This window comes from Carcharodon carcharias, chromosome 7 (genome assembly GCF_017639515.1).
Source record: "Carcharodon carcharias isolate sCarCar2 chromosome 7, sCarCar2.pri, whole genome shotgun sequence".
In the NCBI taxonomy this organism is placed as follows: Eukaryota; Metazoa; Chordata; class Chondrichthyes; order Lamniformes; family Lamnidae; genus Carcharodon; species Carcharodon carcharias.
The window spans coordinates 125,124,297-125,152,234 of record NC_054473.1 but is presented as its reverse complement, the minus strand read 5'-3'; the positions used below and the strand labels follow the sequence as shown (position 1 = coordinate 125,152,234).

Sequence of the window (27,938 nt, the reverse complement as noted above, 5' to 3'; positions counted from 1 at the left end):
AAAAGCTTACTCCTGATGAAAAACTGTAAAGCTATTTGTAAAACTACAAACATAAAATCAAGCAAGCCTCCTTTAAAAAGCTAAAATTAGTAGGAACATGATGCTAGAAAGACTATGGTATTGTTTATTGTATAATGACTGGATGCGGCTGAATCACTTCTATGTTCCAATCAACCCTGCAGAGGCAGACAGAAGACTCATTATTCTTGTTTAAAATTCCCTTTAGAACTGGTCCTGAATTTCAGCTAGTCATATAGTATCAGTATACAAATCAAAATCTGTTTGATATGATAATGACAAATTCTATATACCAAGAGCATTAAGTTTCTGGATAAGTGTGGCGGAAAAAGTGTAACTGGACAATGATAGCTTTTTAGTTCAACATTGGCTGCCATGTTTATCACAAAACAATAATGACTTTACTTAAAAGTGGTAATGATAGCAATAAAGTGCTTTGTAATGTCGAGCATATGAAGCACACCATTAAATATTAAAGTTGTTTCTTTCCTGATTTAACTATCAGCACATACATTGCTTATGGCAATAGCACCTATTGTTAGCCAAGTTCACAAATGTCCATGGCAAGGAATGAAAGACTGTACACAAAACATACTTCACTCAAAGTATCAGAGGGATTTAAAGCTCAGTTGGAGGGTATGTGTGCACTTTCAAAAAAATTAGATTGGTTGTGAAGCGGAGGGTGACGCTTACAAAAATGATGCATGGTGGACAGGCAGGCCATCAGCCAGAGATCGTGCAAGCCAACAGGTTGAAGAGCTGCAGAAGAGCCATCAATATGGGTGCACTAGTGCCAGTCAGAGATTCAGGTGTAGCATTCAACCAGAATCAGGAGATTTTCAGGGCTAATTAGGGGTAGGCAGGGCAAGGAAAGAAAAGAATATTAAGGGGCTGCCAAAGTGCAATTTGGAGGAGTCACTTTCAGATTATAAATGCAGGCCTTCGGGCCAGATGGTTTTTTTTGGGTGCGTGGTGTGGGGTTGGGGGACAGTGGATGGATGGATGTTGTTCGTGCCTATCAGGAGAAGTCTATCAGCAGCAGGAGTTGTTGGTTAGTTTTCAAATAATGTTAGTAATTACACTCAAGTTAATGATTTCCATCATCTACAAGCACATTACCATTAGAATATTTTGATCACACAACTTTTAATTTATATTACATTGCTGAAAATAAAAGACATTTTGTCAAAGTTTTTTGTCTTTCATCCATCATGGCAATTTGCAAGAATACACTAAAGGAAAACAACAAATTTATACTGTATGAGAGGAGAGTGCTAATTAGATAGCAAGTGGACACTGATGGTAGAGGCATCGCCATGGAGAATGCACCAGTTGGTGGTATCTGATAGTTAACTGCCAAGATTTGTTTAAAGTTTAAACCAAGCAGCTTGATTCTGATTCATCAAGGCATTACCCTGAAGAATGAACAAGCCAATAGCTGTCAATTATTTTGTTTAGCTGAAACAGGCACAATGTATATGCTCTATCTGCAAAGGACAGGGTCCTGCATATTAATATATATAGCTTCCAGCACATACAAATGCGCCACACTGTGAGCCTGACTGACAACCTTAAATTGACTATCAGCATAATTCTTAGCACAATGAGGATTATTTAGCAAATGTTGTCCAATCACAGAATCACATCTAATGTTAGACACTTTGTTTTGAGTTTTGTAAGCAAGGGCTGTTTGGATATGGTCTGTACCTTGCCTCTTGTGAACAGTGGAAGGGGCATGCTTTTTGATGTGATCTGCCAGTCTTTGGGATGCATCACGTAACAAAATAAGTGACAGCCATTCGCTAGTTTGTTCCTCAGGGCAATGCGCTGACCAGAGTCAAGCTGCCTGGTTTAAACTTTAAACAATGCTTTGCAGTTAACTGTCAGTCACTATCAACTGGTGCATTCTCCATGGCAACGCCTCTCCAATCAGAGCCTACTTGCCAAACATCCAGCACTCTTCTCATACCGTATAAATTATTGTTGTTTCCCTAACATTGTATTCTTGCAAATTAACCCAATAAGTGCAAGATGAAAAGCTTCAATGTCTTTTTTTTCAGCAATATTCAGTTCTGTACTACCAAATGACAATTTATATAACATTATGCATTACAATAAATGCCTTCTGTTTGAGTATTTTTAATTTGTTTCTTTTTATTGGATATTATTTATTGATAAGAACACAGTGAGAATGCATACAGTTTTGGGCACCTTAACACTGGTTTGTGAGCTGGTAACTCAAGGTCCTAAAATTTATAACAAAGAATGAAGGTGACAAATGAAGATTTTTGCTTTATATCAGGAATGCTGTTAAGATATGGATTGCTCTAACAAACTGACAGGGAGCAGAATCTGTACTAGCTTTCAAAAAAGAAGTGGACAAATATCTGACAAAGAGAAAAGAAAAACTTTAAAAGAGTATGGAGAAAAGGGACAAGGCAAATTACTCAGCATAGGTCCAGTGTGGCTCAATGGCTCCTCCCGTGCTGTAAAATTCAATAATTCTAGGATTCAACCTCTTGCACATACTTCTGAAGTACAGGGCATTCATGATCACAGTACAGGCCAAATAACTTGCTCATATACCAGACCAAGAAATTTCTGAAAGTTATGTTGATAATCATGTAGCAACAATGCTACAACCTTGTCTCCTACGCGAGTGGCATCAATGCAAGTCAACACTGGATCAAAACCAAATGAATTCACCCATAAAAAACAGAATATATTATAAAAGTGGTAAATAAGGTTTCAAACAGAACTGTCATTTTGACATTGACTGAACCTTTCCTTCAGATTATTGCTTTGTAATTCCAATAAACTTTTACCTTAAAGCAAAAGCTCCATCTCTGAATTACACTTTTCAAAAAAATAGTTGAAAATGAAAGCTATGCTAACTTTAAAATTGATTGATAAAAAATTGTGTACAAATAGTGACATCTGAGATAAGTGATCAAAAACAAAATGCCATAAAAAAGGAGTTAAGTTTCAAATTACTGAACTTTTGGCTCCACAATCAAAACAGGCAGGCATCGTAGTTCAAGGACTCCCCAAAACCTGAGCTTGTTTCTGATTTGATGTTTTTATCAGTACTCAGCCTGATGAAACACATCAAATCACAAACATTAGTGAGATATTTCATCATAGCAGGTGGTGTACAGCTGATGATATTTGTCCAATGCTGATAATCAGAGCTGACTATAACAGCTCATAAGTGACAAGTAGGAAGATTTTTTTTAAGTACATCTATTCCACACATTTTTCTTGCCAATATATGACGAAATGAATTTATTTTGCAATTATTTTAAATTCAATATTTTCAGTCACACCCCCTTTATCCAAGACAGCACACTAGCAGAATTCCATTTACCTGTATATCGGTGTCCTTCACTGGCTCAAGGGGTTCAAAAGTTGTAGCTGCACTCAGACTTTCTAATCGTTGAGAGATATGAGATATGTCTAATCCTTTAGAGCCTAGCAGAATGTACCTATTTAAAGAACAAAAGGTAAAAGAAAAAGAAACTCAGCATTCACAGCTTGCATATCAACAATTATTGCATCCTTCACTTGTTCAAGTACAGGGCTAGATTTAGGCATTGACAATTACACAGTATCATGTTTATGTTCCATGTGATACAAAATCTTTTCCAATGTAAAGTGAACATAAATGCTATTTGTAGCTCATTATGTGCTGTTGAAATAGAATAATGGGGGAATGATAGCACTGCTTTGGTACAACATATTAACACATGAAGAAATTTAGCATGTGGCCACGCCTTCCCAATTTCAGCTGTACCATCATCAGAAGCTTACTCTCATTTGCTGCTTGACAATGGATTATGGAGCAGGGGAGATGATGGCGCAGTGGTGATGTCACGAGAATAGTAATCCAGTAATGCCCAGGGGGCACAGGTTCAAATCCCACCATGGAATTTAAATTCAATTAATAAAATCTGGAATTGAAAGCTAGTCTGAGCAATGGTGACCATTTGGTTCATGAATGTCCCTTAAGGAAGGAAGTCTGCCAACCTTACCTGTCCTGGCTAACTCCAGACCCACAACAATGCAGTTGATGCAGTTGATTATACACTGCTCTCTGAATTGGCCTAGCAAGCCACTCAGTTGAATGGGCAACAAATGCTGGCCTTGCTAACAATGCCTACATCATGGGCATGCTCACATCCCATGAAAAAAAAAGGAAAAAAAACTGAAAGAAATCAAGCAGAGGATTGCTTGTCTCAGTAACAGGATGTTGCTTGGCACAGACAACCCAGAGGTGAAAAACAGATTACTTTTAAAAGTGCATATAAGATAAACCAAAGATATATATATATTCTTTATACAGATTGAAATTTAGCATCTAAATATTTGTTTAAGGTGCACATTTTCAGTAAAACGAACCCAATGATTTTCCCAAGAGCCTGTGTTAGTTACTGAAGTGAGGACTTGCTCCCAATTTAAGTCACAATATATTTCTGTTCATGCAGTTTTCTCACATTCACCACAAAGCTCAAGTCATACTTGTTACAGATACAAATCAATTTGAAAGAGAAAGGCCCATTACTGACCTGGAGTCTGACAATTAACAAGCACCTTCCAATCTTCAAATTTCCCTCACCTAACAAATTAAACTCTAATTGATCAGCAGCAGCATTTACTTAACATTAAGGCTTTGTAGCCTTGGGGGGTGTGCTGGGTGCAGTTAGCTCAATTGGCTAGACGGCTAGCTGTTGGCACTAACCTGATTCCAACCCATCCAGCTGAAGTATATTCAGGGCCTACCCCACCCTAGCCATAATTTTAAAAAATTATAGCACCTTAAGAGTGGAACATGCTGTATAGAGAAAAGTCGAATTCTATTGCACTGTAATTTTCCATTTGAAATGTTTTGCCCACAGGCTGTACGCCTGACTTGAAATGCATATTGTAAATATCAAGAGTATTGCAATTGTACTAAGGCACCAAAGAGTGGTACATGTTGTATAGAAGCAAGTTGAATTTTATTCCACTTCTTTGTAATTTTTCCAAGTCAAAACGTTTTGTAATGTACTTTTACAATTTTATGAATGAAGTATATTTTTGGAAACAAATCACACCACTTTGCTGTGCATCGACAAATAATCGCCAAGGACCTGACTTCAGGCACAGAACTCAAGGAGCCTTAAAGGCTCATGTTTCCACCTTAGCAGCAAAATAATGAATTGATCATTAAACGGCATAACATTCTGTCTTCATAAAAGCAGCACATCATCTGACTTGATAAGCACCACAGGAGTTCAAGTCATATTTTATACAAATTGGCCTCCTGGTAAAGGCAAGTGGAGTGCTGTTTCAGTTTGTATCAAGAAGTTTTACACCAAAATGGTGAAATGTCATTGTCAAAACATTCTCGATGAAATATCTGTTAAACTACAGTAATAATTCATGATATTCCTCAGGAAACTCAGCCTTTAAACTCACGCTTTGACATCTGCTGTCTCCTGTGATGTGCGAGTCAGGGTCCTGGATCGCAAGACCTCGCCAGCCTGCTGAATCTCCTGCAGGTTTCTTTCTACATGTGGAAGCTCAGACACACCTTCAGTTTCTGCTGCAAGCTGCTCAGCCTGCTGCAGCAGTTCTCCAAAACCTTCCACGTCCATAATAAATACTGAACAGATTCTGCAGAAAGAAAATAAAATTAGTGATTCCAGTGCACTCCATTGTGTTAATGTACATTGAGAGGCAGCTCATACACAAAACCTGCACTTGCACAGTGCCTTTAGCACAGAAAAACATCCCAAGGTGTTTCAGAGACAATCAAAAAGCAGGCACTGAGCTAAAGATGGAGGCCAAAAGTTTCAGAGATTAGTGGAGAGGCAAAGGGCTTTAAGGGCAAACTAGTGCCTATGGTTAATGAAGAAACAGAGGATGCACATGAGGCCAGAGTAAGAAAGGAGGGTTTGGGGCACAGTGAGGCTGCTGAAGCTGTTAGAGATGGGGCGACACAAGATCATAAAACAACTTAAGTGTGAAAACTAGATGTTTAAAATGATAAATTGGTCAGTGAGAATAGGAGCGCAATGGAGAGTGGGATGTTATATGGGATAGCATATGGGAAGCTGAGCGTTTGATGAACTGAAGTTTACAGAGGGCCAAGGACGACCAGCTAGCCAGATCATCATTGGAATAGTTTAATTTGGAGGGGCCCAGAGGCATGGATTTGTTTCATTAGCCAATAGAGTGAAGTAACAGTGGAGGCAGGCCATGTTATTAAATTAGAAGCAGGGAATGTTTGGGGAGGACTTAAAGTCAGGGCCAAGCTCAGGATCAAATAGGACCGAGGTTTTAAAACAGTTCATTTTAGCCCAAGAAAGTGGCTGGGGAGGGGACTGGAATCAGTGGCATGGGAGTTGAGGCAAGGGCCAGCAGACCAGTTTTCCCACAGCTTCATTTGGAAAAAAATTGTGGCTCATCCAAGACAAAATGTTGGACAAATGCTCTGGCAACACAAATGAGGCATCAGCAGATGCAGAGTTGAGTCAGATGCCGCACATCACAATGCTGCATAAAATAAAAAATTATTGACACTATTTCCAGCTCAAACATTTAAATAAGGCCTGTTAGACATAAAGAGGATAGTGAATTCCTTGATGCAGAACATCGGAAGTCACAAGTCACCAGAGTTGCAAGTATTCTGAAGGGCAATAAGTCACATGTTATAAGAAATGGGAGGAGTATGCCATACAGCAATTCGAGCATGTTTTACCATTCAATGAGATCAAGGATGAACTTTTACATCAACTCCACTTTCAGTCCCTCTTTTGAAATTTGATGATATTCAAACCAGTAGAAATGTTGAGTTATAATTTTGTGTCTAGACATGATATTAAGTGTAATTGAACTCTGAAGATAGGCTAAATACATCGCATCTTACAGTTTTTTTTTCCAGCATTCATGACTGAGCTTGAAAACAATCTATACTCATTCCTCCTTTGAATAAAGACCGTTTTAATCTAATTCCTCATAAAATGTTTCCTTTTTGGAGACAAGTTGTCTCCAAAGTTTGTCTGAAATCCGTAGTGTAAATATGAAAACTCCCCTCCTCCAACAAGATATCATGCAATTCCAAAAACTTACTGTCTGTAAGAATAACCATGGATCCAATTATGTGAACTAAATTTTAAGAGATAAGAATAGGATACAATCAGGTGTATTTGCTTTCATTTAATGTGAGACAGAATGTCCCCAGGTGTCTTTTAAACTGTAATCTTGAGTTGAAGGTCATTTTAAACTCCTGATGTTAGCTACAATTTACTAGCAAACCATAGAAATATCCAGTCACACAAATATAATGTTGCCACATTTTTCACTACTAATGAATATGTTGAAAGCTGTGAAGGATCTAACCCCCTTCCCCCACATGCAATACTTCTTGTAGGCTCTGCAAAATGTGAGGAAGTGTGAAACTTCTATGTTAATGTAAGGGCAGAGCATTTGTAGCAGTTTTCCAGGCAATATCTAAAATTCTTGAATGTGCTACTTCAAATTGCAACATTTCATGCTGAATGATCCACTCAGTAATCATATCCGCCAAAATTTTTCCACAGGAACCAAAAAGCTTTAATTGTACTGAAAGTGCACAACAAAAAAGTCACATGAAAGGCCTCCAAATCTACCGGATTTAAAACATCCAAACTGTTTCCTCACCAACCGAAAAATAGAGAAACCTACTTATGATTGCCTTGGTGAATAAGTGTTCAAAATATGGCATTTCAAATTTATTTTTTCTTATGAATTTAAATATTTCTTTCAGGAAAGGAATATAATGAAATAGAACCATCGTTTACCAGAACAATTAAAGAATTTTTAGATTGAAGTTTTCAAACTAGCCACAGATTTCAGACTTTGAAATGGGATATAATTCTCTTAGGCAGTTGAAAACCCAATCATCAGTCTTCATGTGCCAACTTCTATGTCACCAAGGATGCTATTGCTGTTTCTTTATGCAATGCACTGTGTGAAACTTGGCATCATTACAGCCAGTCTGTTCTAAAACACTTCCAAGTGAATTGTGACTATTTTTCCTATCTATCGTGCACTAAAGGGAATGTCAGTCCAGGACAAGTGTTTTATAATGTACTTTGAACATGTTAGTGCTTGATTTTCCTGCTGGTTGCTGGAGAAGAATAGTGCAAAAAGAATCGGTTGAAAAATGGCAGGAGAAATCCCAGATAGTGTGTATGAATAAGAACTCTCAGAAACTGAATGGCAACTAATGGCTGCATTCTGTGCAGATTTCTTTTGCCCCTGTTGAAACATTGCAATATCTTAATCTATTTATTTAGCTCATGTGCTGCACCTCTCTTCCCCAACCCATCTCCACTCCACCACCACGACCAAGCTATTGGTGCAAATATCTGTGTGGGGGTACCACAGTGGTGTTTCCCCAGTGGTCAATATTAAGATCACTGCTCTTTTTCATACACATAAATAACCTACACTTGTATGCACAGGATACAATTTCAAAGTTTGCAGATAGTATGAAACTTGAAAATGTAGGAAAGAAACAGCTTTAAATTGCAGTAAACAATATGGATGAAACAGGCAGATGAAATTTAATGTGGGGAAGTGTGAAGCAATGCATTTTGGCAAGAGGAATAAGACAAGCAATACAAACTAAATGGTACAATTTTAGAGGGGTGCAGAAACAGAAACACAGGGGTGTATGTATGAAGGTGGCAGGACATGAGGAAAAGACTGCTAAAAGAGTCTCTAGAATCCTTGAATTTATTAATAGAAACAAAGTACAAAAGAAAAGCCGTTATGCTAAACTTTTATAAAATCACTGAATTGGCTTCAATTGGAGTAGCGTGTTCAATTTTGGTCAAACTTTAGGATGTCATGGTCATAGAAGATACTAATTGGTGTTTAATTGCATTCAGGTGGCGTCATTCATTAGACACTTGGCTGGCTGAAACTGGGCTTGTTGGATTGGCAGTGCATGAAATGTTGTCTCTAATTAAAAAAGTAAGTGTATAAAGGTAAGGCTCCAGCTCTATCTTTCAATACATGGCTATCTGAGTTATAGCAGACTTTACAAAAGAGATTTATGAGAATGGTAACAGAGATGTGTTACTTCAGTTGTGTGGAGGGACTGGAGAAGCTGGAGGTGTTCTCCAGAGCAGAACAGGGTTAAGGGGGAGATCGGATAGAGGCATTTAGGGGTTTTGAGAGAGTGAATAAGGAAAAACTTACCAGTGGCATGAGGATCAGTAACCTGACGACATAGATTTGAGGTGATTGGCTTTTTCAGGCAACTTTCCTTGTTGGAAACATTGAACGTTATTTACAAGACAGCAGGATGTGTGCATCTCACTCTATAACTAAAGATGAACTCTCTCCCAGAGGTTTCCCCATGCTGCTAACCCATTGGTTTACACAGATCATGTGATCTTGCAACAGGGTTATTCTTGAAGCTACAGTTCTATGTTTATTAAAACTATAATGATTACATTCCTCCCCCTTTAACTTTTCTGTACATCTTTTTTTACAAGGGTGTTAATCACATTAAGTTACAATATTTACACAGGTTATGAAATTACAAGTTCAGTCTTTCAGGTGTTTCCTGATCTGTGTGGAACATCATAGCTCCATGACTTCCAATTCTTTTGCAGGAACCACATTCTCTGGAACGGCAATATCAGGTACCTCATTAGGCATACCACAGTTCATTGTCATCCACTCTGACAGAGACATCGGGCATGTCTATCCTTGGTTGAACAACGTCAACAGGAACCACAGGTTCAGCAATGGTTATGGGTGGAAAATCATTTTGTTAGGCTTCCTCCCTGCTTCTTAAATGATCCACATGCTTATGGGTGATCCGCCCCTCCACTTCCATGTGGTACGACAATGATCTGGTCACAGAGCTTACTTTACCAGGTAACCACTTCTGTCCTCCATCAAAATTCCTTACATATACTGCTTTTCCAACAGTAAATTGTCACTCACGACTATGCAAATCATGAGTTGCTTTTTAGTTCCCTTAACTTTTCTCCACCTTCCCCTCCAAATTTTGAAGTGTCAGGCTTAGTCTTGTTCGAAGACAATGCCTTATCAGTAACTCTGCAGGTGTTGCGCCTGTCGTAGTGTGGGGGGTTGTTCTATAGTGAAATAGGAAACGAACTAGTTTAGTTTCCAATGATTCCAACCTGTTAACTTTTTCATTCCCACCTTTTATTGTCTTTTCCGAGCCTTCTTCCTTTTTATCTTCTTCTTTCTACCACAGAGATTAGTCTTGGCCTTCTTTTTGACTTCATTGTCAGCCAGACTTCTCTCAGGTGAAAGCTCAACTTGTCTTAGTTCAGTAGTTGAGCTACCCATTATTTCATTATCTATTTGCATCTTGGAAAGTTCTACAACTTTTGCTTTCAAAGCCCTTTAAGCTTCATTTAGCTGATTCTACAGCTCTTCTGTCTCCTCCTTGTATCTGTTGGCTTCCTCCTGGAACATTGCTGCAACTTCTCTGCCAACTGGTTCTTCAGTTTATTCAGAGTGACATTAAATTCTTCCTGCTTCTCTTCGTAATTTTGAAAAGGTGCAAACTTTGACCTGAGGGATTCCTGTAATTTGTGAAGGTCTTTCAACAGGTTTTCCTTTTCTTTGCGAGGCTCACTTGCTTCATCTTGAATTCTGTAATTCAGCAGAGTCTCCTTGGGTTTCTTCTGCTGTTCTTCCATGTTGTTGTTTAAGACAGTCTTCATTTCTTCGGGTTGCTGAATACTTACACACTCCTTTTTCATCCTGTTGCGGTCCTTGGACTCTCCAGGCTCTTTCTGAAGTACCTTGTCTTGCTCCTTTTCCAACTCAGGAACTCTTCCTGCTCCCTTTTGGCCAATCAAGGTTAATTTCCCTCAACCAATTTTGACCGAGAAGGCTTGGTCCTCTACCTTCTAATACCATCACTGGTAGTTGTGCTGTTTGGTGTCTATAATAAACAGGTACTCCTTTCACCTGGATTCCTTCACATGTATATGTTTTCAACTTGGCAGAGGGTTGTTCCAAATTTAATCGTTGAGCATCTTTATTTAAATATCTGAAAGTGTGTTCTCCGACTACAGTGGTAGAAGCACCAATGTCTACTTCCATTTTTAAGAGTTACCATTCACTTGCAGTGTAATAGTAATTGGCTCTGTCTTCCCAATTTTCAGGTTGAATAAGGAATAAATGTCAGAATTGGCCGTTTCTGGCTCTTCCACACTATATACTTCATTGGATTTCGTTTGTTGACCGGAAGCCCATTTTAATCTCGCTTTGCAATATTTAAAAAAGTGTCCACTTCTGTGACAAAAATAACATTCCATCTTTTTAAAATTGCCAATTGTTAAGAGTATGATTGTTTCCACATTGATCAAAATTAATTTTCGAATTTGCTTCCTCTAAATTTTTGGTTTCCCACTTTGTGGTGGAGTCCCAGCTTTTTGTGCCACTTTTGGTTGACCATTTCCACCCATCTAGAAAAACGGCACAACTTTGTACACCTTGAATCGCTATTGCATCCCTTCTAGCACTTTCCATCACAGGCACATTTTCTAACGCTTTCTTAAAGTCAAGATCTACTTCAGTCAGCAATCTTCGCTGAAGAGCACCCTCTTGCACGCCACAGACAAAACGATTCCTGAGCACATCATTCATGGTTTCACTAAAATCACAATATTCTGTTAGTTGTTTTAATTTCACCATGTAGATGGGAATGGTCTCCCCTAAGGCTCTATTCCATGAATTTAACCTGAATCTCTGCATTGTGACTAAGATCTTGGGTTGAAAATGTCACTTAACGAGGTCTACTAATTCATTGAAGATCTTTGAACAAAGGGCACTGGGGGCCATCAAACTTTGAATCAAACTGTAGGTTTTGCTCCAAGAAATACTCAGGAGAATTGCTCTCCTCTTTTCCTCCCCCGTGATTTCGTTGACTTGAAAGTAGAATGCGAGACGTTCTATTTATTGAGACCAGTTGTCTGTGGCTGGCTCAAAGAGATCGATTCTGCCACAATGTGGCATCTCGGATGAGTATATCTTCCTTTCTTTTTGATTATCTTACATACTCACAATTTCTGCGTGAGGGACAGTACTGGATCTGATTTATCCTTGTCACCAGTTTGTTATAGAGTTCATTTTCCAGGCAACTTTTCTCGGTGGAAACATTGAACTTTATCTATAAGACAGCAACAGCAGCATGTGTGCATCTCACTCTATAATGAAAGAAGAACTCTCTCCTAGAAGTTCCCCACACTGCTAACTAATTGGTTTACACAAATCATGTGATCTTACAACACCAGATTATTCTTAAAGCTACAGTCCAACGTTTATCAAAACTATAATTACTACAAATTGAAGGGTAAAAAGATTACAGGGCTGTGTAGAAAAAGCAGAGGTGGGATTAATTGGTTAGTTCTATCAAGGAACCAGCCCAGGCACATTGGGCCAAACAGCCTCCTCTGCTATGGTGCTATGAGCCCTTTGTCCAAGCTTCCTAAAGGCACTGTCAGCTACACAACTGAAAACAATGTTATTGTTCCAGAAAATGTGTTTTCTAAGTTCCATGTTCCATGTAACAGAAATAGCATGCTCATAAGTGAAAAGCACTTAAATCTGATGGCACCTGGAATCCCTTCACTGATTGTTTAGAAAACAGGTCATAATCTTTGTAACGTTTTGGGCTGGGTAATTTCAAAACGTCAGGTTTGTTTTAGTAATAATTACAGAAATTCTACTCAAATCCTACCGTTGTAAACTACCTACCTGCTGGTTCTTCCAGTTTTACAATACGATTAGTGTGCTAAAGTGTGAATACAAGGCAACTACAATTACATTGACTTTTTGTTAATAAAATGTAATCCATAATACATCAGCACTTGATCAGAACCTGTAGAACAGGAGTTTCTGAATAAGTGGCTATAATGGAGATTTAAATCAATTTGGTAGCATAGCCACTCCGCTTAACAAATGCAGAATATAAGCTGGCACCATGAATTCCTGAAGTCTAATTTTCATGCCTATAGATTCAAAGCTCCATTGTGATCAGGTTCTATCTCATGTCCTCTAACCCATGCTACTGTACAGTACTACTCAACTTTTTAGATCAGGTTGCCCAGTAAGCACAATACTAAATGTAAAATGGATTTATGGCTACTTAAAGCTGAGAAATTTTTCAGACAATGCTTTTTAAAACAAAGGTAAAAACAACATGCAGAAAGCCAAAACAATTTAATTGATGAGCTTCAGTTCAATCACTAAACCAATATAAAAAATGCAAAGGATTGGATATGTGAGAAAAGGGATCATTCAGAATGCTATATACACATATAATCAATAATTATTTCAGTAATCTCCCAACATTTATTCACACACAGCAAAAATTTGGGTCATTCTTATAAAAGTACAGTATTGAAAACAAACTTTTCTTTTTAGCAATTTCTTCCCTGAAGTAGGTACATCCACACCACCCAAACGTAAGGAAATCAAGTTTCTAAAGAACGAACTTGTACATACGTAGTGCTTTAATCGCACATTTCAGAAACATCCTAAAATGCTTCACATAGAACAAATTACAATGAACTACAGTTACTGTTATTATATAAAGGAAAACAAAACTATTCTGAAGTGTGTTATACAGAGTGCAGATGACAAAACTTTGAATGATGCAGAGCTCCCCAAGTATGTTTCTAAACCAGACAAACCAGTGTAGTCCCAGGTTCAATCTCTGTTCAAGTTGAGTTACCAAATATCGTCTGGGAAAATAACTAGATGCTATAACTTAACCTGGGGTTAAGAAAGGAAGACAAAACAAAATAAAATCAGCCAGAGCTCCTGCACACAAATGCTTTACACTGAGCTTTGCTTTATTATATATGGACAGTCAGGTGAAAACAGGAATGGAACAGGGGTTTGGTTGTTACTAAATTCAAATTTAGTAGCAATGCATATTCACTGTTAAATTCATGCATGAAAAGGGTAACTTGGGTGAAGCACCCATGCAACTATGCCCCAGTATGAATCAGCATAGAAGAGTGGGGAAAAGTGGGTGCTGGAAAGGAAGGGGTTGAATGGCATAGGTGAAATCTCAAAAGCAAAGCAAGAATTTTTTTATCAATATCTTTTCAATCCACAACTTGCTACATCTTTCAGTAAACTTTTGTTGCTGGTGGTCTTTGTACAAGACAATACAATGGGGTCAATACATCCTGACTTGGCAAATTCTGTTGCCAGAACTAGGAGATGATGGCAGACAACAGCCTCAACTAATTTGAGCTGAAGTGCCTTTGAACTGAAACAGTGCATGTAACAACTGAATAGTGTGTTCTGTCGAAGGGTCATGAGGACTCGAAACGTCAACTCTTTTCTTCTCTGTCGATGCTGCCAGACCTGCTGAGTTTTTCCAGGTAATTCTGTTTTTGTTTTGAATAGTGTGTGTATTGTTATGATATGGCAGGCTGTATTTGCAATCCACAGGGAAACTTGGCCAAACTATCACAACAAATTTGCAATTTGTATTTATTATGAGAAGGCTTGTGCACTCAAATCAGGAATAATGATTCCACTACCACCTTTAGAGATTTTAAAGAATTAAAATATTTATTAAGGAAAAAAACACACAAGATTACAGTTATAATAGTTCCAAAATTTCTATTTAACCAAACCAACTACAAACTCAGTATAAGGCAACAGTCCAAATAGATTCCAAATTTATAAAGTCATCCAGCAATTTTACCATTAGCACCCACTGGACAAAGGACTTCCAAAGGCTCAACTTTGGTTACTGGAAAAGCAAACCTCTGCAGGGTAGACAGAGGCACACAACACCCCCCACCGCCCGCCAAGGTCTGTTTCACAGTCACCTTTCCAGATTTCACACAGACTTCCATCCTTCTTAAAATATATTTTAATCGCTTTTGATTTGTAAATTCCAATTTTTCCACTTGTCTTTAGAAGTTACTTTTCCTAGAATATAACAATCTTTCATGATTTCAATATTGCCAGCATTTTTGGGAAAAAATAGCGAAATAACCTTGCCTTATTTATCTTGCCAGTTGTAAAAATCTTCCATGTCCCTTTGAAAATCAAACAATTCTCCACTTCCCTAAAATTGCAAATTTCATTCACACTGTCTCTGTTGACCTCACCCCAGCTCTACTCATCTTCATTTCAAATGCCTGTTTTAAACCTCACTTCTTTGATAATTTAAACCTTGCAGTCCATCTGTCTCCAGCCCAATTAAACCAACCACATGCACACATACAAACCTGCTTTAAGATATCCCACAATATTATGACAAATATGATATATACTGTCAAGAAACTATGGCAAACAATTTACACTTATACTGTCCTCTAATGTAAAATCTCCCAAAGTGCTTCTTAAAGGAAAGATTTAGAATCAAGCTACAGTAACAAAAATTAGATGAAATGATGAAAGTCTCGGTCAAACAGATGGGCCCTGAGAAAGACTTTAAAAAGGATGGAGGCAGAACGTTTAAAGAGGGGTCTTGAGAGAATAGGATTGAAGTGGCTGAACACTGCCAATCATGAAAGTAAGATATACATTTATACAATGCCTTTCATGACTACCGACAACTCAAAGCGCTTTACAGCCAATGAAGTACTTTCGAAGTTGTAATGCAGGAAATGCAGCAGCTAATTTACACACAGGAAAATCCCACAAATAGCAGTATGAGGCTGACCAGATAATCTATTCTTGTGATGTTGATTAAGGGATAAATATTGGCTAAGACAAGGGTTAACTCCAATAGTGCCACCTGCGGGGGCAGAGCCTAGGTTTAACACCTCATGCAACAGATGGCACCTCCCACAATGGAGCACTCCCTCAAGTACTGCACTGGAGTATCACTGCTGATTTTTGTGCTCCCATATCCTGCAGTGGGACTTGAACCCACAATCTCTTGACTCAGATGAGAATGATACCAATTGAGCCACGGCTAACACACATGATTAACAGAAAAGGTAGATGGAAAATAACAGTCAGGTGACTGAAGAGTATTTAAGGGGATCAAGGTTGGAGAAGATGAGTTCGTTGGAGTGCAACAAAACCTTGGAGGGGTTGAAGATGAAACAAGAATTTTACAATTAATAAATTAATATACAGAGACCCAATGCAAGTCAGGAACCAACAGAATAAGGAGACATCGTCTCAGTGGCAATAATACTGTATTTCGACCAGAAGTAGAATGTAATTACAGCATGACAACTTGACATTGAGAGTTTCCATTATTAATGTGGAAATAGGAATTCCTGCCAACTTTTCGTCACATTGCCAGGTGCAAGCAAACACAAGAGTTTTGTTTAACATAAAGGGCTATTTGCTGGATTGTTGGGAGAAAATTGTTTCTCTCATTTGTATTTGTTTTTGCACCATCTGTATCAATGTCTCTCTTCTGCTTTTCTCCACTTCCTTCTGTCACAGTCTCCTTTTTCACCTTCCTTTCAAACATGAGACGAGAGGCAGCACAATGTAACGTGGTGAGGAAGGCAGCCTGTAAATGTTGCAGTTTGAGTTTGGGTGAGGGTTGTGGGGAAAATGTGGTGTTCTGTCTCCTACCTCCATCCACCTCACTACCACGTCCCTGCTCCTTCACCTCTCAACCACACCTTCACTGCCATCATCATGCCTACATCTTATCCTTTGAACTATGCAATCAGCTGTTGTATCATTCCCATCACGTGTCCTTTGACACTGCAATGACTCCACTCTCCTTTTCCACTCAGTACCCTCCCAAATACAGGTGACGAGTGGCAAGAAGCTAAGGGCCCCTTCACTTCAATCCATTTCCCTCTGTGCCTTTCTCCTCTTACATCACTTTCCTTTTTGATTCTCTCCGAAACCAACTTTTCCCTTTAAAGTTAAAGGAAACTACCTTCCTTTCTCTCTAGTTGTAGCCTTGTCTGCATCTCTCTCTGTTCCCCTTCTTTCTGTTGCTCCATTCCTCATCCTCTCCCTCCTGCAACTTTTTTCCCTCCTTGAACCTCTGATTAATTCCCTCCCTCAAATATCCACCATAACATTCCTCATAATTCTCCTCCCACCCCCATTCACTCTACCCAAATGCAGCTCAAGTCACAATTGTAATGGGGAATATTAACAAGTCCAGTGCCTTCAAAGAAAATAAAATAGTATACTTTTTATCATTTAGCTATTTTTTGAATTTATTGGGAGTTGACTTTGCAGCCTGGATTGCAGTCATTGAAGAACACACCCAATTTCTGTTCCATGGAAATCTAATAATTAATCTGATTCTTTCCTACTATCGCCACATCCTGATCTTGCAGGAGCTAATGTGGTGCCAGGCTGTGCATACAAACAAGAGACACAAAAATACCATGTAACTTGCTTTCTATCAGCCTTTTAGACATGAACAGATCATCAGGTGAAGTAGAAGTCATCTAGCTAGACTTTTAAGTCAGATGAATTTGGCAAGAGCATCAACAAGTCCTCTGTCGTTGTAGATACATTTGTGCAGCGAAGCTAAACAAATATTTACTATACCAGAGAATGCACCATAAAAAAGGCCAAGACCAATTATTTTCCCAATACCATGAAATATATTGTTGAATCAAGTTTATCTGTAATAATGCCGTAATAGCAGAATGGCTAGAATTGATCTGGCAGTAAGTGAGTTTGGAGTGATTTTCTTATGAAGCTGAACCATTTTCAGACTAGTTTCATTTTATATTCACTGTAATAAGCGAATAAGATCAAGGGAGCCATTTTAAATCTAACATGTGGCTTCCTACAGCCATTTTACATTCTATATCTTTATTATTATTCACTATATTGATTTTGTATTTAGGGCCAGGCTTGTAACAAATGATCTCTTCAAGGAATATACCTTAATTAAGTTATAATTAATAAATTGAAACAATCAATAAATATATGAAACACACTGGCTTCTTAATTTTAAGATAGTACAGTAGAAGCTTAAATCTTTCTAGAAGATGCAAAGCTAACAGAAAGTTTTTAGACAAAGTAATTTTTCTAACTTTATAAGCCATAGAACATCATGGTCTGCTAGGCTCTGGCTCAAGAATAAAGCTTGTTACTCACAATCTGATCAAAATTAATACAATTAATTAAAATTGTATCTTTGGAAGGTGTCATTAAAGAACCAATGAGCTAACAATTTGCCTGACCTGGTACGGCTTGATGTCTACTGAAAGGGGTAAAAATAGGATCAAGCTAGCTGGAAACTGGAAGATAGCTGATTCTTGTCAAAGGGGTACCAGGGGGGTTATGCTTATCTGGCTTGATCACCCATCAGATGTTGTAAAAGCCTGTTTTTGGATTTCATAAGTATATCTTTTTCCTTCTGTATGGATTGTACATAATTCAATCATAATTGGGTCTGGTTCGGAAAGGAAGTTGTGAACTGGTCTTAATTTGGACACTCACTGTATTCAGTTAGGAGTGTTTACCCATATAAACCTCTCATTCACTCAGACTTAATTAACTCTATATCAATAAGTATTTTTTTTTTTTTAAATAAACTTATTTTGAATTTGCTATCCGAGAGTCAAGTCCTACCTTGCGGTTGAAAGTCTTGTTCAGACCTGATTGAGTTAAAACAAATCACTAGAGAATTGGATTTATCACAATTCAACTTAAATATTTTAATAAACCATTCCAAATTCTTATAGTTGGAAAGCATACTTCTATAATTAACATTCAGCACTCAGAAAAGAGCTAACACTGTTTTGCCAGAATCTGCAATGCAGCACATTAAAGCAAGTGCACACCCCAGTCACAGGAACCTAGGCCAACCCTGATATTAAATTCAATATCGATTTCTCTGTACAACACACTCCCCACACAGCACAGTCACACTCGCCCACTAGAGGAAAATAAGCCAAATGAAATGTAGATCCTGATCCAAAGCCAATCTTGGGTGAACTACAACAAAAATCAAAACATCAATTAAAATTTTACATCTGTTGCTCTGCACTCAGCGGTCTCTTTTTAATCAAGAAGTGGAAATAATAACATTCAAGAACTGTCCGGAGCAATCATTTAAAGGAGTTTGATTTTTGCTCTGACATTAAGCTGACTTTTACTATAGAAGATTTATAGGAAAGGACAAAGTAGAGGAGGCTGCAGCCATAGAGAGACAGCCCCACTTATCTGTCAACTAATATGATATAGCTTACTGTATGTAGTACTACTGTGGCAATGGCATGGGTACCTTGTGTTTGCAGCAACTTCAGATACAGAAATTAAAACATTTTAACTTTTTTATTATGGCCGGTAAGAAAATAATACGCACCTAAGCAGACAAAGCTTCAAAGAGGAACAGGCAAATTATCTCTGGTGTCCCGGCCGAGTTTACCCCTCAATCAACATCACTAAAACAAAGTGCTGTAATGGCTAAGGTGCCACCTTCCGGATGAAATGTTAAAGAGGCCCCACCTCTCAGCTAGACAGAAAAGATCGCAAAGCACTTACTTTCGAGAAGAGCAGGCGAGTTATCCCACGTCCTGGCCAATTTTTATCCCTCAACCAACAACACTAAAACAGGTGATCTGGTCATTATCACATTGTTGTTTGTGGGAGCTTACTGCGAGCAAATTGGCTGTCCCGTTTCCTACATTACAACAGTGACTATACTTCAAAAGTACTTCATCTTTGAGACTTCTTGATCATTAAAGGAGCTAAGTAAATACTAGACTTTTTTCTTAACCTGCTAGTGCTGCCCAGAAGGGACCATGAGGGACTAAGTAAAATGGAGTATTAGAATTTTTCTATTTATAGAACTAGACTGTTACCGGGATGAGGTGATTGCCCTGAGTGGGATTAAGTGGACCAGGGCTATAATCTATAGAATGAAGAATGAAACATAAAATTCTTAAAGGGTTTGACAGGGCTGATGCTGGAAAGACATTTCCCCTGACTGGCAAGTCTCCATTAGGGGCCAGATTCAGAATACTTATAAGGGGGTGGTCATTTATAATGATGGTATTTTATTCAAGAAACAAATTCACTGCCCAAAGGCTGAATTGCAGTATGACTTATGTCGGAAAATTAATATGTAGACTAAGTAATAGGTTAAAAGTGTGAAAACATGTAATAATCATGTGGGATCAAAAATAGACAAATTCAGCAGGTAACAAGGAAGAGGTGAGCAGAATATTGAAGGAAAGGTAATATTAAATCCAAATTATATTAAAATTAAAAACCAATGCCTACATTACAAGCATTGAAGTACATATAGATTTTATCATCATTTGAGTACTGCACTGAGGACCCAAGCCATGTAAGAAAGGGCTACGCTGGTGCCTTTCCTTCCTGCATCTTAACATGGTTGAATTTGGTCTAACCAGAGTTACCTTGATTGCTCTGGGCATGGTGGGGATAACCAGTTCCAAAATCGGGTAGACCGCATAAGGAATTTTCCAAACTTAGTACAAATATCTTCTTGTTTGTACAGTTCTGAGCTTCGTGACATGAAAGGCATTGTCATATGACTGGTGAAGACTTACGATCAATCTCAACAAACGATTTTGTATTCAATCGATCTGGGCAACTTGCGCCAGGGTGCCACACATGCACTAAATATTCATGGATCGAATGTAGCCAGTGTAGATTAACAGCAGGTTCTGGACACAGAACCTGAAAGAGCTGAGGGATCTGAGAATGAACATCTGTCCCTTTTTTAAAAAATATATTGTCCACTTGGCCAGTCCATTTCATGTCATCTTAACGCATATACCCAGAACTTTCAAGGCACTTGTGTCAAGAGTGCAATTGCCTCAAAGGGTATGTGTTCATGTCTACTGAGGTTCACTTGCATGGCATTACATTTAGTAATACTTAACCGCACGCTGCTTTCTCCACACTATTCATTGAGGGTGTCAAGTTTCCTGACCCTTGCTGACTGCAACCTCTATTCCACAACTGTCATACCGTCCATGTATTTCCAGTATTTGATGTCAAATCAATGAGAATTAGCAAAAGGATTGACCCTAGCCGAGTACTGGGGCACACCTGCTGTTAATTGAACACTTTTGGATAGACAGACACTGAATGAGACACATGAAGTGCAGTTAATGAGGAAGTCAGCAATCCACTGGACAAGGATCTGTTGAGATATCTGTTATAATAATGGTGGAGGTTGTTCCAAGCTTATCGGAGTTTTTACAAAGGAAGTTCACAACATCAACCAGAGAGTAGGATGCCAATCTTCCAGCTCAGCTACCAAACTGATGGGCAATTAACTAAGGGATCGAAGTGTGACGGTAACCACCTAGTCGTGAACCATTCCACAATCTTAGAGTAGTCTATCACTGTGATGGGGCATAGTTTACCAAGTATTGCTGGTTGTTGCTTCAGCACTGGAACAACAATTGCTTGCTTCCATTGATGTTGAAGCCATCAGCAAAGGAAGCATTCAAGACATTGCATAAAGGAACACTAAACTCAAAAGCAAAGAATCGGATAAGTTTAGCTGGAACTCTGCCATGACTAGTCAGGTTTAATTCTTAAGAACTCTAGGAAGACTCCCCATGGTTGGATCACAGGAGGATCCCTCACTGATAGAAACTTGAGTAACTGGGAAATGTCCACAGATGACATATCGCCAGCACTGTCTGCAAAATATCTATTAATGGCATTAGAGAGTGGCTGGGACTGTTCTCCATTAGGAACTACAATGATCGAGAAGACTGGTAAGATAACATCATCAGTTTAACATGTCAATACCACGATGGTGGATTATCCTTCTGCATTTCCTGGTCATGACAGAAGTGCGTGTTTGTAATGGCACGTTGAACCTTGTTACAGTACACAATCCACTCCTAGGAGTCTGTGCTGCAGAAAAATGTTTGACATTTACCGATAAAAAACTTCACCTTAGGTGTGATCCAAGCTTTGGTTGCTTTGATAAACATGAACACTCTTACAACGAAAGTAAATATTCAACGCTGACAGCAAGGTAGTGTAAAATGCATCCTGGTTGAAGAAGCAGAAGAAGAATTGGGCATCTCATGCCAAGAGTGGGAAGATATCCAGTGACCGAATGTTCAAGAATCAGAGTCCCTGATCCCATGACACTGATACACTGTGCCATGTAGGGTAGGCAATCGGGGAGACCAGGAGAAAGTTATGATCACTGTTGCCAAACTTCATTTTATTTGAGGGGATGCAGATTGGGTAAAATCTTATCCAAAATTATTGTTTCTTGTAGGTTTACCTACTATCTGTTGAAGGGCAGCAAATGAGGTCAGTGTCCACTTGATTGAAACCCCTTAAGAAATTCGACCTCTTGGGTGACCAGACTGAACTTCGTCAACCAACTTCATTAATTCAGATTCCTTACTGCAACTAGTGGGGGAGTACATGGCAGCAATGTAGATTCCTGAAATATCTCTGGGCAAACAGCGGGGGCACACTATTTCAAGATCTGCTGGAAATGTAATGTTGTCAAGAGAGATTGAATTGAGTTCCTAATTAGCATATATCAGCACACCACCACCCTTTCAAGCTGTATGGTACTTTGAGAAAAGAAGAAACCCATCCATTGAAAACTCAGGACTGTGAATCTTTGGAATTCTCCAACCCAGAAGGCTGTGGATGCCCTGTCCTTGGAGTATATGCAAGAGAGATTGGTAGATCTTTGGGCATTAAGCAGATCAAGGGATATGGAGATGGTAGGGAAGGTAAAGTGGAGGTAGAAGATCAACCATAATCTTATTGAATGCCAGAGCAGACTCAAAAGGACAAATATAAAAATATAAAAACAGATCTTCATTGTATTTTAATTTGCTATCATTCCAATTCATCCATTTGCCTTTTACTATTATTCATTTGTATCATTATTCAACATTAATCCTCCAACACACAATGCAAGGTCACCTTGACAATGCATATCTGAAAAACGTGAGCATTTGGCTCGGAGTGACTTTCCTGTACTGAATCTCCCCTTCCCCGTACTGAATCTCCCCTTCCCCCTCCATCTGCTACTTTTATAAAGGCTACAATCAATTAATCTCCCCTCCTCCCTCCCCAGTAACACAAGTCCTGTCTTCCTCCTGCACACATCCCCCCATGCACCTCCCTAGCCCATAGCCTCCATCTTGGCCTCCTCTCCTAAAGTCACTGGCTGTTGTATAAATGCTCTAGGGCGCAGTGTCAATGTGCCACCTGACAGCAGGCAGGAGTGAAGATAAGAGTCTAGACCAAACCTGCCCTCACCATATCGTGACCGAGAGTGGAAACCCTAGCCAATTTTCCCTCAAAAGGGGGAATCCAGGGATGCTAAGCCCAATCATAGTACAGTTGTGTAGGCAAGCTGATTCAGCACAGCCTCATAATTAAAACTGGAAACTTCCTAGAGTTGCTGGAGGAGTTGCTTTCTCAAGACAGGATTTGTACGTGACAATATTCTAGCTTTGGAAAAAGCTGGAAGTAAGAAAAGAAAGGGAAGCAACAGCACTGTAGCTTGGAAAGAGGCAGTAAGTATATATTGAAAGGGGCTGTGGTCTAACAATTCTGCTTGTACTTAGAACCACGCAACTGTACAAATCTTGAAAACTGTGTAATACAAAGGGGTGCATATCATCTTGGAGGTAGTCCCGTTTTGAGCATCTGAACACACCATCCATTCTTTCTCCTCTTCCCCCACCAATATTACAGACAATGAAGTTAGGAAGAACCTGTCCTTTCTCCTTCACTGCTCAAATCTGCTTTATGTTTAACGTATGAAAGTTACAGCATTCAAATATACAATCCCCTGGTCTAATCAAATCAAGGTCTTCATTTTTCATTTTAAAATGTCCAATTTGAGAGAAAGGGTTAATCGATTGGTCTGGATCCTAAGAAACAAACAAATCAATTTAGTCCTTTTAAAAGGCTTGAAAATTAACTTGTCAGATATTAGGAGCAGACCTTTTACACCTCCTCCCCCCCCCCCCCCCCAAATTTACCAGGGACAGAATTTACATTTATAAACAAGAGATCTAATGAAGTAAAAACAATAGATTAGACAGGGATTCACAGATTATGGTGGGCCAAACTGAAGTTCTGGGACTCCAAGCCTTTTATGTTAAGTAATGGAAATCAGGTGCAAATGTAGGGAATTGCATCCCTAAGCTTCTCATGATGAAACACTGGCCCAAATACTCTGTCATTAGCTGCAGTAGATAATTCTTCTCCAAATGAAAGTGCTCCACAAATTGCGCTATTTAATACTAATCTTGCATTTCCATCTGAGTTTGTGTAAAATGTGAGTCAAGAATTTGAAATTCATGTATATTCTTGGCTACAAATAGGTTAGGCTAAACCAGATAATATAACCAATAAACAGGAGATCGTAGGGAGGTTGATCTGGCATTGCAGTGGCTCTCATGATGTGGGTGTAGAAAACTCACACTGACTGTAAACATACTGTATGCATATATAATTAGCATGCTCATCTCCACAATGCAATAACTGCTGTGATTGCAACATCACAACTCAAGTGTTCAGAAATGTTTTCTACATTTGTGACTTCACAAACCATCTGGTCTTTTATAACTGAATTGCTGAAAATGTTATCTTCAACTTCATTACTTCCATCAACCTAAAAATTGCTGCTGCTTCAATTCTCACTTCAGAACTTTACAAAGAACCAGAATTTAAAAAGCTTGGAAAAACACTAAACCAGTTCTTTATTATGCTTACTGCATACAGGCACGCCAAGGCAACTTTCTAGTGACTTAATTCAAAAGTCAAAATCAGAAAACAGGGTTACTGTGCAATTTACAAGCATATTTCTGAGGTTAATTTCTGCAGATGACGGAGCTATTTGTCTCCCTATAGCTAGCAGGTACACTGTGAAAGTGTAAATGATTAAAGAGGAGAAAAATAAACAAACAGCTCGCTGTGAATCACACCCATTTCCAACAGAGGGGGAGGAGCCAGGGTGGCTGAACATCATTGTATCCAATGCTCATCTTGGAAACATCACATATGAGCAAAATCCTGGAAAATGCACTAATCAGTTAGGTTCTACTGAAGGCTCATAGGGACCCTACACAAGTGCTTGTATCTATGAGCAACTTTTTAAGTAAAGGTTTCAAAAATCAGGACAGACAAAACCAATGAAAGGCTCATCAACTGAAAATCACAGTAGACATCAAATAGGATAGGGAGTTTACATAACATTATATCTGCAATTGTCACCAATGCCCTTCTCTTTTCTGTCCCATTCCCCATGTGCGTGTGTGTGGTTAGATTACATTATTTATAAATTTGCAGCGTAGCTAACCAGAATAACAAATATCTTAACTAGATCAAAGATTGCTGTTATAACTGCCCTTTTTGTGTTCTGCATACTAAGAGACCTTCAAAATATCTTGAATGGTGACTTGTTCCTTCCTCATGTACACGCTAACTCTAGACATCCTCCAGAAAGATGGATATCAGTTTTGATATTATTCACAGATGACAGTTAGTTGTAACTCTCTAATACTCCCAATACTTCAGTGTTGGCAGGCTGCTTTCCCAACATCCAGTCTTAGGTGAACTTCAATTTCTTCCAGTTAAACATTGGGAAGACTGTTGTCTTCAGTTCCTGTGTGTACCCTCACCATATTCCAACCTCCTTGATTATCATCTCAGGTTGAAACAGACAAACTCAGTATCCTATTCAATCCTGAGTCAAGCTTCCAATCTCATATGCTCTATCCAGTTACAGGTCACCTACTTCCTACTCTATCACCCACCTCTGCCGCACTCCTTCAGTGCCTGAACCCTCAGTTCTCAGCACCAGGTTCAATTGTTCCAATGTTCTCCCGTCTGTTCTGCCATTCTCCACCCTGCATTAAATCCCTGTTCATCCAAAACTCTGCTACAGCTAGTAGCCTATCCCACACCAAATCTCATTCGCCTATCAATGCTATCCTTGGTGATCTACATTGGCTTCAGTCCACAAACACCTATAAATTCAATCCCTTCCCCCCCACTCCACCAGGGTTATCTGTCACTTGCTCATCCTGCTTTCTACCCTTAATGTCATCATCAGCACATTCCTCAGCCAAAATCACCACTGTCAACACCCCTTCGTCCTTTTGGATACGACAACTTTAGCAATCTCTTCTTTGCCTCCACCTATCACTGGCCCTTTATTCAGCTTCACCTGTCCTGCCCCCCTTCAACCAGCATGTATTCCCCCTCATTTCTAGTTTTCCTTAGTTCTGATGAAGTCATACGGACTCGAAACGTTAACTGTATTTCTCTCGGCAGATGCTGCCAGACCTGCTGAGATTTTCCAGGTATTTTTGTTTCAGATTTCTAGCATCCACAGTATTTTGCTTTTACATTATATTTAAATCTATTCATAACTTTTCCCAATCCCATCCGTGTGACCTCTTTAGGCCCATAACACTGCCCACAAGCTCTTCATCCCTTTGACTCTGGTAACTGTGCATCTTCCACCTTCTCCACCCCAGAATCGGTAGTCAGGCCTGAAGTTACATAGAATTTTACAGCCTGGAATATGCCATTCAGCCCAAGAGGTCAATGCCGGTATTAGTGCTCCACACAAGAATCCTCCCTCTATGCAGATTACAACTTTAAGAAACACAGCAAGATATTTATCCACTTGTAAACGTGTTACCTAAATCAAGTTGTTGTTTTGTGTTAAGGAACACCCATGTATTTGCCCAAGGCCATCTTAATTCTACATTATATTAACTTGCCATTGACAACTCCAGCACAGCCCACCTTTCCCCTGCGGACACTGACTGTTCTCACAAAATATTCATTAAAACTTTTGAGCTTTCACCAGTCTTGCAACTCCAAGTCATTGTCAATTTACAACCCCACCAAGCTCCCTGAACATTAATCAAACAGGATCACTCAGGAATTTAAAAAAACAACTTTCATGGGTCAGGGGCTCCTACACTCAAAGACAACTAACTTATTAAAAAACAGCATCTGAAAGTCCTCCATTTCTTTAAAATATTTACTTGCCAAAAATAAAACATTTTAGATGAAAGGCTACATTCAACCTTTATAAACCAATTCCCAAGGGGACAGGCAGACCACTTCCATAATTTTCCAGGATCCAGCTGCTGGTGAGCAGCCATTGTCCAGCTTTTATTTACTGTGCCCCCTTCACCAACCCCACAAAAATAAGGCGGCTTCTGGAACAATTTGGAAAGGTCAAAAGGAAGAGACCTCCAGTATACCACTGTATACCAGCTGGTGAAAAGTCCACAATTTTCCTGCAATCAGTTGTCAAACATCACAGAACGTTCTTACAATCTGGAGGATACAGAGACAAAATTTTAATGCTTACATAAAATCAATTAGAAAAGTGATGGGTTGGTAAACAGGCAGCAATTCTATTTGTGCTTAGGACTTAAGTGCAGGTGATGACGGAAATATCTATTATTTGTACAAAGTATTGAATAACTGAGAACTTACACAATTTTCATTTGCTGAATTTTTCTTTTAAAATGTAAAGGAATGCACATGTTCTTAATGTTTAAAACTTGTCAACGTATATTCATTAAGAATCAAGTTTCATTGGAAAGCATGATCGACATGCTGCCCAGGTACAGTGTAAGTTAATCTTGCACACATTTTATTGCAATTTAAGAGCATTTATTATATTATATTTGGAGCAATGCAAGATAATTAAGAGCATTCTAGTATTGAGCAACTAATATCCATAGTAACTTGCATCATAAAAAACAATTTAGCTTGTTAAAATGGTGAGTTTTAAACACCAATTGGACATAAACACATCATGTGACAGTATCACTTCTTCAAAAAAGAAAACTAAAGAAAATCTTGTCTTGTATGAAATGGCTGAGAAAATTGCTATATCCTGAGTAAACGTCATTGGGCACCATTTAACAAACTCATCACTCAAGGAAGAAATGCAGAAAATACAA

At 38.8% G+C, this 27,938-nt stretch overlaps 1 protein-coding gene across 1 annotated transcript in view; it reads right to left on the bottom strand.

Annotated features, from left to right (window-relative positions):
• Positions 1-27,938, bottom strand: part of nup93 (nucleoporin 93) — a 121,371-nt gene that overhangs the window by 86,446 nt on the left and 6,987 nt on the right. Inside the window, exons 2-3 of the mRNA XM_041192384.1 lie at positions 5,476-5,673; positions 3,386-3,503 (exon numbers count right to left, since the gene is read on the bottom strand). Coding sequence (XP_041048318.1) covers positions 3,386-3,503; positions 5,476-5,654 — 297 coding nt within the window. The 5' untranslated portion in view covers positions 5,655-5,673. The remainder of the gene's footprint in view (positions 1-3,385; positions 3,504-5,475; positions 5,674-27,938) is intronic.